We start from the raw sequence: 15,880 nt of genomic DNA, 5'->3' as shown, positions 1-15,880 counted from the left end.
GCCTGTCAGTTGCCTGGAGAGACAGTAAACAGGGCAGCCAGTGCGGTAGAAACCAAGGGGTAGAGAGAGTAACCAGCTCTGACAAAGAGAAATGGTGTGAAATCTTCGCAATGGAGCTAAGTTGGGAAGGGTGAATAAATTTTGCAGGCAATGTATGCAAAGATTCCTAAGTGGTACAGAGAATGGGAATAGCAGGAGAGAGCAGGAACAGATGGATTGGAACTAGTTTATGAAAGAGACTGAATACAATGGAAAAATCTGCCAGAATGCATTGGAGAGGAGCATTGCTGGATGTAGGAAAACTGAAAAGGCTGTTGGATTATTGGGAGGTGAGGGAGGAAGGTGGTGGAAATTATGAGAGTTGAACCAAATTGGTAACTGAAAATGGAGAAAAGACAGACTAGTGGAGGTAGAATGGGCAGAACTGTAGATCTGAAAAATTACGAAGTAAAGGATGATGTGATTTTTCTGCATTGGAAGACTATGGCACAGATCATAATGCCATCACCGAATTAGGGGCTAGTTAAACACAAAATTTTGGGAATTAGGGGAGGATATGTGTTACGGGAGATGGAATTATTTCTAGTAATGATAAGTTCTGTATAAATTCAGAATAGAAAGTGATGAAAATTGCTGCTTTTCTCTGGAGGAGGTGGGTAAGGTGACATTGGACTGGGCCTTATTATGTAGGTAGAATTTGTGGGTCAAGAATGGGCATTTAGAGAGGCTGGGAAGTATAAGACTTTGGGGTACAAAAGCCCCAGCAAGACCGAGCTGAAATGTGAAGAGTAACCTCATTTTCCCATTTTCAGGGTCCTTCACCAGGATGACTTCAGTGACTAGGTCAGAGACTGTAGAAGGTAAGTACTGTGGTGAAATTCCATTGTTTCTTGCTTGGGTTCAGATTTCTAAGCTATGCTCAAGTGCTTTCCTGGCTCCTGGATTTGGAATCACATATTAACGTATTTACAGATGCTTCTTCAGTGTTTCCATGATCTGGAGTCTACATTTTCTTTTTCCACCTTTTTGCACAGATACTTAGTTGTGGTGCATTTGATTCTGTATTTTGACTTTTTTATAACAAGTGCTAGAAGAGGAACCAGAGACATCTCAGACTCATGATCATCAGTTGGAATCAGATCCCAACCCAGTGGACATGATTAATAAACCATCTGCTTTCCTGGAGATCACTCAAGGTGTTTCACAGGAAAGAATTCACCTTGAGTCTAGCCCTAAAAATGGAAGAAGTTGTGATCTCAGCCACCAGGAAGGACTTCAGCCCACATCCCTTCATTTGTCCCCTCAAGAACAATCTGCCCATCATCAAGACAGAAGACAGTCCTGGCGGCGAGCAAGTATGAAATACACGAACCGGCGGAAGTCACTCCCTCCCTTTCATCAGGGCATCACAGGTGGGGTGCTATGTACATAAGAAAGTGGAGTTCCAGCTCAGATAAGAGGCAGTGAGGTATGGAGGAAAGAGCATAATAGGAGAGACCTGTCTTTGCTTGACTTAGCTTGATTTAGTTATGTGACTGAGCAAATCACTTTACTGCTCAGCCTGTTTCCTCATCTATAAGAGGGATATCCTAAGATTATACGTACTAATGTCAAACATCTTGTAAAAGTTCAGTATTATTGCTCATTCTTTATATTATATTATTAGCTGCCATTGTAATCTATACCATGAATGAAAATTTTGATTTACAGTTGTTCAGCACTCACCTCTGCTAGATGAGAGGCATTATAGATGTCTTCTTGTAGCTTTATACCTCATAAAGTAGGACAAGAGGTGGACGGATGTAACCTGACTTAGACTTTATAGCAAAATATTGCAAAGGGAAGATGCACATTAAAAATAAAGTGAAAGGGCCTCCCCGGTGGCGCAGCGGTTGAGCGCTGGGTTGCGAAGCTGCCTGCACCCTCTGCGGCGCCGGTTCGATTCTCGGCTGCTCCCCGGCTACCGGTGGAGATTCCCACATGGCGCGCAGACCTCTCCTGCCGCCTGCTGCTCCCCTCAGCAGTGTACTTCGGTCCTTCTGCCTGCTCTGCTCCCCACTCTGGCTCTGGTGAATTCTCTCACCCCCCCTGCTTCTGACTATACCCAGTGCATGTATAAGTAAAAAACAAACAAACAAACAAACAAATAAATAAATAAATAACATGCCTCTATTAAAAATAAAAAAATAAAGAGGCCTGTTCCTTTAAAAAAAAAAAATAAAGTGAAAGCCTAGTTTTTATACGTGCTGTATTTGAATGTGTTTTGTGTGATTTTACAGTAGCAATGGTATCAGCAAGCACTGAAGTACAGATTCAATGTGGAAGGTCTAATATATTTCAGAAAGAACTTACTGTGTGACCTTGAGCAAGTTACTTAATCTCCTTTGCTGTATGGTCCTCATCAGTAAATGGGATGAAATAATACCTATTTTACAGGATTAAATGAGTTGATATATATTATAGAACTTGGCACATAGTAAGTAAATAGTCCAAATATTAAGCTATTGTGATTATTTGAAAAATACTATCTTTTTTTAATAAATTTTTTTATGAATCTTTATATATAATTTTTTCAAAGATTTATTTATTTATTTATACAAGCACTGGGTACAGTCCAAAGCGTGGGAGGGTGAGAGAATTCACCAGAGCCAGAGCGGGGAGCAGAGCAGGCAGCAGGACCAAAGTACACTGCTGAGGGGAGCTGCGGGCGGCAGGAGAGGTCTGCGCGCCATGTGGGACCCTCCTCCGGTGGCCGGGGAGCAGCCGGGGATCGAACCGGCGCTGCAGAGGCTGCAGGCAACTTTGCAACCCAGTGCTCAATCGCTGCGCCACCGGGGAGGCCCGAAAAATACTATCTTACTTCCAGATAGCCTGATGTCTAGAAGGAAATCTGGGTAAAAACAGTCATTTAACATATAATTTGCTGCCACAGTGTGCTCATGCCCTGTGCTCCTTAGGTGTACCAAGGAAACATCGATTCCCTAAGGGTGCCCCTACATTCATCTCTGTTCCAGAGCAAATGGACCTGAATTTCTACATAATAGAAAAACCACTGATTTAATAAGATTAGTTATCTCCTGATTATTCTTGGCTACTTGCCAGGTACTCATTTATTTTATTATAGGCAGGAGATACATAGCCAAGTTATCGGAACTAACAGCAGTGAAGTAATCAAGTGAGAAGAGAACTTTGAAAACAATGCCAGCTAAAGCTAGAGGGCAAAAAGACTTGTATCTCATAAGTCTCAAAACAAACTGCCTTTGTATATATGATTGATATTTCTAAATGGTCATATTTCTAAATGAAAAAGTAGTATTGGTATCTTATAGTAGTCAGAAGATTCAGTGGTATGATTATGTAAGATGCCCATCCAGTACAGTAGATTTACTATATGACCTTGGATAAGTAACTACCTGGCCTTTGTGCCTCAGTGTCATCATCTATAAATGGAATTGATAAAATATTTGCCTCCAGTTTAATGAGGTGTGCAGAGCATTTATTAAAATGCCTTTTACATAGTAAGTGCTCAACAAATTATTAATGTTACTATTAGGTCATTATAGAGAGGCAACATAGTATTAGTGGAAAAACACAGGTTTTGGTGAGACTTGGGATTGAATTCTGGTTCCACCAATTTCTGGCCTCAAATAAGTTTTCTTCCCTCTGAGTTTCAGTTTCCTCATCTGTAAAACAGAATGCGTAACTTTTTTTTTTTTAAGATTTATTTATTTTATTTATACAAGAACTGGGGTGTAGGCCAGAGGTTTGGAGGGTGAGAGGACACACCAGAGACAGTGGGGAGCAGATCAGGCAGATCCACTGAAATACACAGCTGAGGGGAGCAGCGGGCGAGACAGGAGAGGGTCTGCTGTGCCATGTGGTTCATTTCCCTGGCAGGGGATCAGAGTCATGCCTCAGTGATTGGTGATAGCTTGATAGCGCTGAGACTTAACCCTGGCACCACCAGGAAGGCCCTGGAATTCATAGTTAGTTGTTTTTTGTTTTTTGTTTTTTTTTTTTAATTCATAGTTTTTAAGAGAACTCAAGACAGTATATCTAAAGACAGTATATCTAAAGCACACTGTAGTGCCTGTTATAAAAATGCTCAAATGTCCCCACTTTCTTTCTTTGAATAGTAAATATATAACATCCAAAAAAGTTAAAAATTTTATCTGCTTTGTTTTCTCTTAGCTTGATCAAACAAGATTCTACTGTATTATAGAGAAGGATATTAATAACTTTAAAAATTAGAATGCACAAATGGGTAGACTTCATTCCCTGGTCATCCTGAAAAAATGTGACTGTATATGATTTCTTCTGTTAATCAGAAAGGCTGCTTGGGAATTCTTACCTTAAGTTGGTCTGCATCATGAGGAAGGAAAATTTTCAGTTTTGTTATTTTGCTAACTATATAGTATCCAGCTCCTTGATTGTAATATTTTATGTTAGAGCTCAGCAGATCCATCAGTGTCAACTTACCAGAAAGTAAACGACTTGGCTCTCTCCTGCTTTCCAGTTTTCAGGTGAGAATCTAGGTACTGGAAAATGCTTTCTTTTTTCTTAGTCCTTTTGACACACCCAGGGAGAGATCAGTGCTGTGTGATTTATCAGTTAGGATTCACTCATGTTTCTCTTTTGGGAAGACAGGTCTCTTTAGTTTGGATTAATTTAGAAGCCAGGATTAATCCCAGCAATTGACTTCTCTCTGGCTGTACTGGCTACCAATTCTGTTGGTGCAACTACTGCTAAAAAGCTTGCCATCAGAGATTGCCTCCATCTATTATCTTTTATTGGCAGCAAATGATGTGGATTTAAAGTGGGTGGAGGTCAAAATGTAAGGTAAACTGGGTACTTGCAATTTGACTACCTTCTAAGTGAGTGTGACCTTTTAATAAATTTTTTAATAAATTTTTTATAGTTTTAAAAAATGTGTAGTGTGTTATATGGCTAGCTGGTGATTATATCTGTTTTCTTATCTGTTTTCTTATCTTTCTCCTTCTGATTTATTTCACTTAATATAATCCCTTCCAGTTCCATCCATGTTGCACAAAAGGCATGAGTTTATCTTTTTTGATCTCTGAATGTTGTTCCAGTTGAGGACACTTAAGTTGTTTCCATAACTTGGCTATTATAAATGGCACTACTATTATTAAATACTGTTTATTATGTATATATGGGAATTCAAGATGCCTTACAAATTAGTATTTTTGAATTTTTGGGTTAGATGCCATGGGGTGGGATTACTGAGTCATATGGCAGATCCATTTTTAGTTTTTTGAGACACCTCCGTACTGCTTTCCACAAAGGTTGCATCAATCTGCATTCTACCAGCAATGCAGGAAGATTCCCTTTTTCCCATATCCTCACCAATGCTTTTTGCTTCTGATCTTTTTGATATGGGTCATTGTCACAGATGTATCTCATTATGGTCTTTATTTGCATTTCCCTGAAAATAAGTAATGATGAACATTTTTTGTGTGTCTCATGGCCATCTGTATGGCCTCTTTTTTTTTTTCCCCTGAGAAATGCCTATTTAGCTGTTTCCTCCCTTTTTAAATTTTTATATATTTTTTACATCATTGTTCTTTTTTTTTAAGATTTATTTTTTTTTATACAAGAACTGGGGTACAGGTCAGAGGCGCCGGAGGGTGAGAGGATTCACCAGAGACAGAGCAGGGAGCAGAACAGGCAGACTGACTGAAAGCACTGCTGAGGGGAGCAGCGGGTGAGACAGGAGAGGTACGCCATGACATGTGGGAATTGAACCAGCGCTGCAGAGGCTGCAGACAGCTTCACAGCTCTGTGTTCAACCTACAGCGCCATGCCACAAGGGAGGCCCTCATTGTTCATTTTTAAACAATGTTTGCTTCCCCCTCCCCCTTAGATGTAGTCCCCATAGAATTTCCTTCACTAGTGTACCTTTGCACCATCACCAGTCCCCTGTGCTCCTCCTTCCTTCACTCTGATCCCTCTCCCCCCTCCTTCCCTGAAGGATGTCTCTGGTTTATAATTGTCTGTTTTTGCTTTGTTGTGTTTTGTATTGTTATCCCCCCTCCCCAGATTATATCTATTTAGATAAATAAGCTATGTGAATTAAATGACTTTTTTCTGAAACAAAAAATCTAATTGTATAGTGTGAACAAAGAGTTTTTTTCCTGATCTATTTGTTTATATGAAAAAGCTTAGGTAGAAAAATTAAGTCATGTTTACTTTCACTTTTATTAAACATAAAGTTACATGAACTCAGGACTAGCCTGGAAAATCTTGGTTGTGTACTGAAAATGCTTTTATTTCTTTAGTTCTCTGTTCAGAAACTTGAACCTTTCCTAAGGGGCACTGAGGGCTTCAGTCTTGAAAGTTTTAGAGCCAAAGGTAAGTGCTAAGCTTGACCTTGGACTATACTTTCTACTAAAGTCAGTCAAAACCTCACTAACAGGATCTCCTTTTATAGGATCTTCAGAAAACCATCTGCTTCATGAAACTGGCCTCCCCCTTTTTTTTATGTAGAATTGTCTTAAGAATTAGAATATATATAAGGGCCTCCCTGGTGGTGCAAGGGGTTAAGTACCACACTATGAAGCAATCCACAGCCTTTGCAGCATGAGTTAGTCCCTGCTGGCCAGGGAGCAACCCACATGGTACAGCAGACCTCTCCTGGCTCACTCACTGCGACTTGCTCACTGCTCCCCTCAACAGTGTACTTTGGTCAGTCTGCCTGTTCTGTTCCGCACTCTGTCTCTGGTGAATCCTCTCACCCCCCCACATCTCTGGCCCGTACCCCAGCTCTTTTTTTTTTTTTTTTTTTTTAAAGATTTATTTATTTATTTATACAAGCACTGGGTACAGTCAGAAGCGCGGGAGGGCGAGCGAATTCACCAGAGACAGAGTGGGGAGCAGAGCAGGCAGAAGGACCGAAGCACACTGCTGAGGGGAGCAGCGGGCGGCAGGAGAGGTCTGCGCGCCATGTGGGACCCTCCTCCGGTGGCCGGGGAGCAGCCAGGGATCGAACCGGCGCTGCAGAGGCCGCGGGCAGCCTTGCAACCCAGCGCTCAACCACTGTGCCACCGGGGAGGCCCGCCAGCTCTTGTATGCATGAATAAATGAATCTTTAAAAAAAAAAAGAATTAGAATATATGCTTTTGAAGTTCAGAAGGTCCAACTCCCACACCCAATCTCAGCTCCTCTCCCCAAAGGCACTCACAGCCACCAGTTTCTTGTGTGTCCTTCCGGAGAGATTTTTTGTATTTCCAAACTTTTTTTTGGGAAGATTTATTTATTTATGCATACAAGAACTGGGGTACAGGCCAGTGGTGTTGGGGGTGGTGGTGAGAGGATTCACCAGAGACAGATGGGGAACAGAACAGGCAGACTGAAATACACTGCTGAGGAGAGCAGCAGGCGAGTCAGGAGAGGTCTGCTGTGTCATGTGGATTGCTCCCTGGCCAGGGATTGAACTTGTGCTGCAGAGGCTGTGAATAGCTTCATAGGTTGCATCTTAACCCCTCGCGCCACCAGGGAAGCCCTTGCATTTCCAAACATTTATACATTAAAATCAAATGCAAAATAGTTTTCACTGTCCTATAGTGTTTTTATAGTATTTTTATTTTTTTAATTTAATCTTGCAGATTGTTACATTTAACTCATATAGAGCTGTCTTGACGTTTTAATAGCTGCATGCTATTCTCTTTTATAAATGCACTGTATCTGATTTAACCAGTTTTTTATTGACGTATTTTGGGGCTATTTTCTAATCTTTTGCTGTCACAATGAAATGGGCAATAAATACATTTTTATGCAAGATTTTTGGCGTATATGCAAGTAAAAATAAATTTCTAGAATTGTAATTAACTAAAGAAATGATAAAAATGGTCAGATTGCCTTTCACAAAGATTGCATCAATTATTCTCTCACCAGCAAAATATGCAAGTACCTTTTCTCTTACATTTACCAACAATATTATCAAACTTTCAGATTTTTTACTGTTTAATAGATTATAAGTGATATTTTGTAGTTTAAATCTGTGTTCCTTTTCTTTCAAAGACAAGCATTTTTCATTTTCTGTGTAGTCTTTATTTTCTGTGAATTGTCTGTATCCTTTCGCTCATTTTTAAAAATTGGGATGTTTGCCCTCTTATATTGATTTGTAAGAATTCTTTCTATGTTAAGGAAATTAACTGTTCATCTATGTTACAAATTTTCTTTCCTAAGAATCAATTTTCAGTTTGCTAGTACACAGTAATCCATGGTCAGAAATACTCAATGTTATACACTTAAAAGACCTAGAAAATACTTGAAATCAGACTTACTTGTGAGTTAAAATGTTTATCTCAGTATTGGACTTTCACCATAATTGGAGTAGATATTGCCAAGGTTATCTTGGCAGTCACTTAACATATCCTTTCCCCTCTTTATTCTTTAACAATATAACTGTGGATTCTTCCAACTCTAAGAGACTTTAGGCCCATAATTCTTTATTTGCCTCCAACATTTCTCATTATACTCTTGCCTGTTGCCTGACTATATGTTCTTCCAGTGGCAGCAGTTCCGATCTCTTGAAAACAATGAAATGTCAGTGCAGATGTATCTTTTAAACCAGTTTTTCACCAGTGATGTATAAAAACTACCATTAAAAAAATGCCATAAAGTAATTGCCTTCCATTTTATCTATACATACCAAAAAACGAAAAAGGATAAAATCTTTCTGCCTATTTATGCCACATTATTTAATGGTTGAGAGGACCAGAATGTAAGAGGGGACCCTGAAGCTGGAACCACCTTAACTATGCTATATCTTTGTTAGCAACTTGGTATGAACATTTATATTCTTTTTATTTTATAATATATAATTTTATTCTTTAGTATCTTCTCTTTCTGAAGAATTGAAACATTTTGCAGACAGACTGGAAAGTGATGGAACTCTGCAAAAATGTTTTGAAAATTCAAAAGGGTAAGAGCATTTCCCCTTTTGTTCTGAATTATGAGTTAAATCTTTCATTATAATTAGATGGTTCATTCACTCTACAAACATATCCAGCAACTTTTTAAAGTGTTTGTACATTAATTTTTAAAAATTTTTATTTATGTATATAAGAACTGGGGGGTAAGGGCCTCCCAGGTGGCGCAGCGGTTGAGCGCTGGGTTGCGAAGCTGCCGGCAGCCTCTGCAGTGCCAGTTCGATCCCCGGCTGCTCCCCAGCCACCGGAGGAGGGTCCCACATGGCGCGCAGACCGCAGACCTCTCCTGCCGCCCGCTGCTCCCCTCAGCAGTGTACTTAGGTCCTGCCTGCTCTGCTCCCCGCTCTGGCTCTGGTGAATTCTCTCACCCTCCCGCTCTTCTGACTGTACCCAGTGCTTGTATAAATAAATAAATAAACAAACAAACAAACAAACAATAAAATGTTAAAAAAAAAAAAAAAGAACTTGGGGGTAGGCCAGAGATGCAGGGAGGTGGGTGAGAGGATTCAACAGAGACAGTGGGGAGCAGAACAGGCAGATCCACCAAAATACACTGCTGAGGGGAGCAGCAGGCTAGGAGAGGTCTGCTGTGCCATGTGGGTTAACTCCCTGGTTAGCTCATGCCGCAGTGGCTGGTGATAGCTTGATAACGCTGAGACTTTAACCCCTGTGCCACCAAGGGAGTCCATATATCCAGCAACTTCTATGTACCACGCTCTTTTAGATATTGGAGATACAATGATTATGTCAAATTAAGAACTTTCTTATATATTGTAATACAGGAGACAGTCAAATACAAAGAGAATAATGATTTCAGGTAGTGACAATCTTAAGAAGCCAGTGAATATGTTGTGACTTGAGTGGATGGGTAATTTTAGCTAAGGAGTTCAGAGAAGGCCTCTAATGACCTTTTGACTGAGAACCATCAGATCTGCATGGTGAGATAGAATCAGCCATAGAATATATGAGAGGAAAAGCATTCTTCACATCTTTGCTAGCCAAGAAAATAAGCTAATGTTTTATAGCTGTCAGCAAGCAAGAATATTAGCAGAAAATTTAAAATTCACCTCCCCCCGACCCAAACTGGTATTTCCTCTATTGGGTGGGGCCCAGTCTTCTTTCTATACAATATCCTTGGGCTAATATCATGAACTTATGAATTAATTTTGACTTCACAAAGGTCTAGTTTGCTTTCTAGCCTTAGAATTAACATTGCTGGGGCCTTCCTGGTGGCGCAAGGGGTTAAGCACTGCACTATGAAGCAATCCACAGCCTCTGCAGCATGAGTTCGATCCCTGACCAGGGAGCAACCCACATGGTAAGGCAGACCTCTCCTGCCTCCCCTGCTGCTCCCTCAGCAGTGTATTTCAGTCAGTCTGCCTGTTCTGTTTCCCACTCTGTCTCTGGTAAATCCTTTCACCCCCTGCATCTCTGGCCTGTACCCCAGCTCTTGTATGCATAAATAAATAAATATTAAAAAAAAAAAGAATTAACATTGCTGTTCAGACAGTGAAAAATATTTTAGTTCAACGTGATATCTTTTTTAATCCAGTGAGTTTAAGCTCCAGGGTGCTACATCTTAGCCAGAGGTAGAGGCCATGTATCACAGGCCTTGGCAGAAAAATAAAAGGTTGACACAACTAATTTGTCTTTGCCAGGTAGAGTATCAAGTACATCTGTGAAATTTTGGCATTTTCAGTGCCTGCTTGTTTTCTATTAGAATTAATAATCCTCCAACTGAGGTGAACCACTGATAGGAGTAAAACATAATTCCTACTCACAGACAGATTCAGTTTAAGTGGGGAGATAAGATGAAAGGTCATGGCCTTCCCTGGTGGCACAAGGGATTAAGTCTCAGCACTATCAAGCTATCACCAGCTACTGCAGCATGAGTTTAATCTCCAGCTAAGGAGCCAACTCACATGGTGCAGCAGACCTCTCCTGTTTCCCCTGCTGCTCCCCTCAGCAGTGTATTTCAGTACATCCACCTGTTCTGCTCCCACTCTGTCTCCCCACTCTGTCTCTGGTGAGTCCTTTTGCCCCCCTGCACCTCTGGCCTATACCCCACTTTCTGTATGCATTAAAAAAAATTCTAAAAGAGAAAAATGAAAGATCATATGAAAAAGTATTATTAGGCCTTAAAAAATGTTTAAGTTTTGATTAATGGGAGGGGAGGGAACTAGAAAATGATGTAAACAAAAGTTTGAAGATTGAAAACCCAGATATTTGAAGGCAGTCTGATTGGGATTATATGAGACAATAGATAAAAAGGTAACAGGAATCAAAGTTGATGAGCTGGCTGGAACTAGAACAAGCCTTAAGTACCAGGATAAGGAATTTTGACTTTTCTTTCTAATGCAATGGAGGGTTATAGCGCTTTTAATAAAAGCAAAGGGAAAAAATTAAAGGCATGTTGTAAGAAAATCTGACCTTGTGTGAATTGGAATTGAGAGAAATAGAAGAGGACAATACCACTTAAACTAAAGTGATTACCTAGTTCAAAAGTAAGAGTCCAAGAACAAATACTTGTTGAAAAATAAATTCTGAATGATTTATTTATTATTGCCATTAAAGTTATATAAGGTATCATGTTAATAAGTGCTTCTTGAAAGATTTGTGATTTTATTCCTTTTTTCTGTATTCTAGAAAAGAATCCACAGATTTGTCTGTGGAAACATCAGTGGCTGAGATGAAGGAATATATAAGAAAGTAAGTGAAAATGAGCAAAACTTTGTTGGGAAATGTAAATTTGCCTGGGGTTAACAAAGCCTGGGAAAAATGTATAGTAAACATCCGGTTCAGAGTGTCAGTACTAGTGTGTCAACACTGAAAGTCAGAAAGCTGCATATTGGGCTATTTGTGCTATGCTGATGGCCAATTTCATAGAATGGAGACTAGGGAATAAGGATGTTAATTTGATTTTAAGAACTTATACTTCATTTGATTAAATTAACATCCTCTGAATCAGTTATACTTAATCCTTTAATGGCCTTTTTATTCACATTTGACAACCAGAGTATACACCTAATGCACTTACTGTTGCCCTGAGTGATTCACAATGAGATGATTAAAATTTAACTGACTTTTGTTTTTCTGGCTTTATAGATTTTCTTTAGAGCGTCAGAGTTGGGATCAGCTCTTGCTGCACTACCAGACAGAGGCTCAAGAGATAATACCCAGGTTAGAATTGTAAATGGGTAGCTATCTTTTTACCTTGTGGGATTTGATTTGAATTGATTTTAGTTCTGTTAGCACAAATTGAATGGTAATCTTTTATCATGGGTCAACTCATCAGAGCTCTGTAAAGTGTCTATTTATTGTACTCTGACTGAATGGAGAGTGAAGGGGAAGGCAAGGAAGAGTTGGTATCACATTTTCAGTCGAAGAACAGAATTGCTTCTGTTCTGTGCCCTTGGCTACTGTCTTCATCCTGGGGTGACAGGCACATCTCTGCCATGTACCTAAGGCTGGGTCAAGAACAGTAGTCAAGGACCTCCCCGGTGGCGCAGTGGTTGAATGCTGGGTTGTGAAGCTGCCCGCAGCCTCTGCAGCAACGATTCGATCCCTGGCTGCTCCCCGGCCACCGGAGGAGGGTCCCACATGGTGCGCAGACCTCTCCTGCCGCCCGCTGCTCCCCTCAGCAGTGTACTTCTGTCCTTCTGCCTGTTCTGCTCCCCGCTCTGGCTCTGGTGAATTCTCTCACCCTCCCGCACTTCTGACTGTACCCAGCGCTTGTATAAATAAATAAATAAATAAATAAATAAATAAATAAATAAATAAATAAATAAATCTTTAAAAAAAAAAAAGAACAGTAGTCAAGGGACTTCAGTGAGCCAATGACCTTTGAGCTACAGGTATAGGAGAAAACTCTGGGGCCTTCATGAAGATGCAAAGACATGAAAGGGAGTGATGAATGAGAGATGGGATGTTTGGTTTTGAAGGCATAAGAAAGTGGAGAAGTGCCAGATACCTATTTAGTTGACTGTTTAAACCAATGATTTAAGCTTTTTTTCCCACTCCCAAATACACTCTTAGCTAGAAACTCAACTATGATGTTAGCTAAAGCCTTAATTACAAAAGTGACCTCTTAATAGAGAGGCGTTTTGAAGAACACTTTCTGAAAAATTCCCCAATTCAGGTATTGATAGTTATCAGTTACTTTATTCACCCCTTATAAATAGAATATATATTCTATTTATAAAGGTAGATAATGTATAAGATGGCAATTTCAGAATAAAACATTTCAAGGAATATAGTTGATTAGTTAGAATGCTGCTGGAAGCAGACAGTTTATTCAGATGCTAACTACTCCTTACTTCTGTGACATTGGACAAGTCACTTAATGCCAGAAGTTCCTCATTTGAAAATGGGGATACCTATTGTGAGTGTTAAATGATGATAAGTGGAAAATACTTAGCAGCATCTGGCACACAGCAGGCAGAACCTTTGATTAAGAGAGCCTATATTTAAAGTCATGTGAAAGAATATTGATTTAGTTTAGTAAAGCTTTATAGGAGGCTTTTCCCCCCTATGTATTTTTTCATATCTTTTCCAGAAAATAATTATAAAATTCCTTGAAAACTTTTGGTTTTTAGAGGCTTCCCTGAAACCAGAGTTACTGAAGTTAAAGTGGAACCTGCGACATATCTTGGGTCTTCCCAGAGTGAAGTCCTTAACACCAAGCCTGACTACCAGAAAATATTACAGAACCAGAACAAAATCTTTGATTGTATGGAGTTGGTGGTGAGTTAGCTCATGTTTAATTGATTAACATTCCAACTTTGCTACCCTGTGTGTCATCCTTGGAAATTCAAAGACCTGGAGAATATATAAAATAAGATGAATTAAGTGTATTCAGCTCTATCTTGGGGGAGCATGGAGACACAATAAAAAACAAATATCTGGTGAAAAGTGCGAATAAAGCAGGGCCAAAGGAAGAGAATGTGCAGAGAGGGCAGCTGGTTGCTATTTAGAATATTTGTTGAAGGTTTGAAGGTCCCTCTTCAGGGGCCATTTTAACAGACTCAAAAGATGAGGAAGTAAGGGCACTTGGGAGATTAGTATTGTATTAATCCAAGTATCAACAGGAAGCTGATGGCATTAGATAGAGGATAATTCAAGGAGTTTAATTACAAGAGGGCATGGAGGGGCCTCCATAGTGGCGCAAAGTGTTAAGTCTCAGCACTATGAGGCTACCACAGCCACTGCAGCTACAATTTCGATCCCCAGCCAGGGAGCTAACAACCCACATGATGCAGCAGACCTCCTGTCTCGCCCACTGCTCCCCATTGGGCGTGTATTTCAGTAGATCCTCCTGTTCTTCTCCCCACTCTGTCTCTGGTGAATCCTCTCACACCCCCCCCACCTCTGGCCTACACCCCAGTTCTTATATGCATAAATAAATAAATCTTTAAAAGAAAAAAACAAGAGGGTATAGATAAAGGTGTGGATTTGGGGGGAACACAGTGGTTAGTGAAGTAATCTGGGGCTTAGAGGCAGCTGAGCTCTTACTGCCCTTTCCCTAGGACTGAAGGGAGTACAGTGGGGAGAAAGTCACAATTGACCCCTTTGAAAGTCATGATCTTCAGCTGAAAGACAGCTAATTCAACTTGGAGCAAGCCTAAGTAAAAGTACTCTGACCTTATTCAGCTCCCTCCTACTTGGGCTTCCTCTTGTCCAATTCTTAACCAAAAGCCAGAGAACATAGAGTCCTGTTAATAGAAGTTTTATAGGTCAGCCCCTGGCGTAGAGAAGAGTGGAGTATGGATTTGAAGGAACAAACAGAAAATGTCTGGCAAAAGCATTCCAGGTTGAAAGAATAGCAGAAGTAAATCTTGAGTAGGAGCTTGACTGGCATGTTTGAGGAGCATCAGAGAAGCCACGGACCCTACAGCCCATAGCTCTTTCTCCGACAGATGGATGAACTGCAGGGATCAGTGAAGCAGCTGCATGCGTTTATGGACGAAAGTACCCAGTGCCTCCAGAAGGTGTCAGTACAGCTTGGTGAGCCTGTCTGTTAAGGGACCATGGCTTGGGGTGTTTTTTATCTGATAGCCCTTTGGGTGCCTTTCAAAGCAAAGGGCCTCAGAAGGTAAGACCTATATCAGGTGATTTTTTTTCTCCCTCACAATAACTATTTTGTTGTGGGTACTCAGAGTTGATGGGAAATTTAGATGTAAATTTCACGGAAGCACAGTAAACTGGGAATTAAATCCCCATGAACTGTGTTATTTTGGTAAATCCAAGAAAGCCTAAAGAAATGCCCATTGCTTTTTTTTTTCCCCTCTTCATTTCTCAAGAATCCACTAAATAACCCTGGCATTTCTTCTCAGTAGCTTTTCCTGACCTCCAGCCCTTAATTATTTGTTACACATCTCTTCCCCTTTTTATTTATCACATTGTATTGTGGTAATAGTTTCAGCTAGCTTTCCCACCAGACTGCTATCTCCTTGAGGACAGAGACTCTTTTTTATCATTGTAGTGTCCTTTAGTTTCTGGCACAATGTCCATTTAGTGTGTTTTCAATAAATATCGTTTCAAGTGTACTGAAATTTGTCTTTTGGCTCCTTACCTTTGCAGGGAAGAGAAGCGCACAACAATTACATCCCTCACCAGCTCGAAAGTTGCTCAAGCTTCAGCTATGAAACCCACCTACCACATACTACTCTGGATCTTGTTAGTGACCCTCTGTAGCTTTTCTGCCACAGGCCCTTTAAGGAGAGGGCGGGAAGAGGCCAGCATGCGGTAGCTATGGCCGTCTGAGCTGAGGATTGCTGCCTGTTGCCTTTGAGGATAACAGACTGACCCTAAAGCACTTCAGTTTTTTCCCCCAAAGGTGATGGGACTTAAGTATTGAAGAGTATCAGCATTTTTTCCAAGAATGTGCAAACTATTGAAATTTCTGTTTTGGTATGACCTTCAGAATT

The 15,880-nt window shown here is 40.4% G+C and overlaps 1 protein-coding gene across 2 annotated transcripts; it reads left to right on the top strand.

Moving 5' to 3' along the window:
• Window positions 1-826: 826 nt before the first annotated feature.
• Window positions 827-15,598, top strand: DSN1 (DSN1 component of MIS12 kinetochore complex; the record flags this gene model as incomplete). 2 transcript variants are annotated; one of them, XM_084246480.1, is made up of 10 exons in its annotated part: window positions 827-860; window positions 1,086-1,412; window positions 4,450-4,523; window positions 6,300-6,372; window positions 8,860-8,947; window positions 11,601-11,663; window positions 12,060-12,134; window positions 13,550-13,697; window positions 14,870-14,957; window positions 15,534-15,598. In XM_084246480.1, 10 exons carry the CDS (start codon window positions 827-829, stop codon window positions 15,596-15,598), a joined length of 1,035 nt encoding a protein of 344 aa, XP_084102606.1. The 2 variants fall into 2 exon arrangements, with proteins under 2 accessions (XP_084102606.1, XP_084102607.1); XM_084246481.1 differs by lacking the exon at window positions 1,086-1,412.
• Window positions 15,599-15,880: the final 282 nt, after the last annotated feature.

Source organism: Talpa europaea (assembly GCF_964194135.1).
Source record: "Talpa europaea genome assembly, chromosome: 11".
Lineage (NCBI taxonomy): Eukaryota > Metazoa > Chordata > Mammalia > Eulipotyphla > Talpidae > Talpa > Talpa europaea.
The sequence above is the reverse complement of the archived record's forward strand: the minus strand, read 5'-3'. Positions and strand labels throughout refer to the sequence as shown.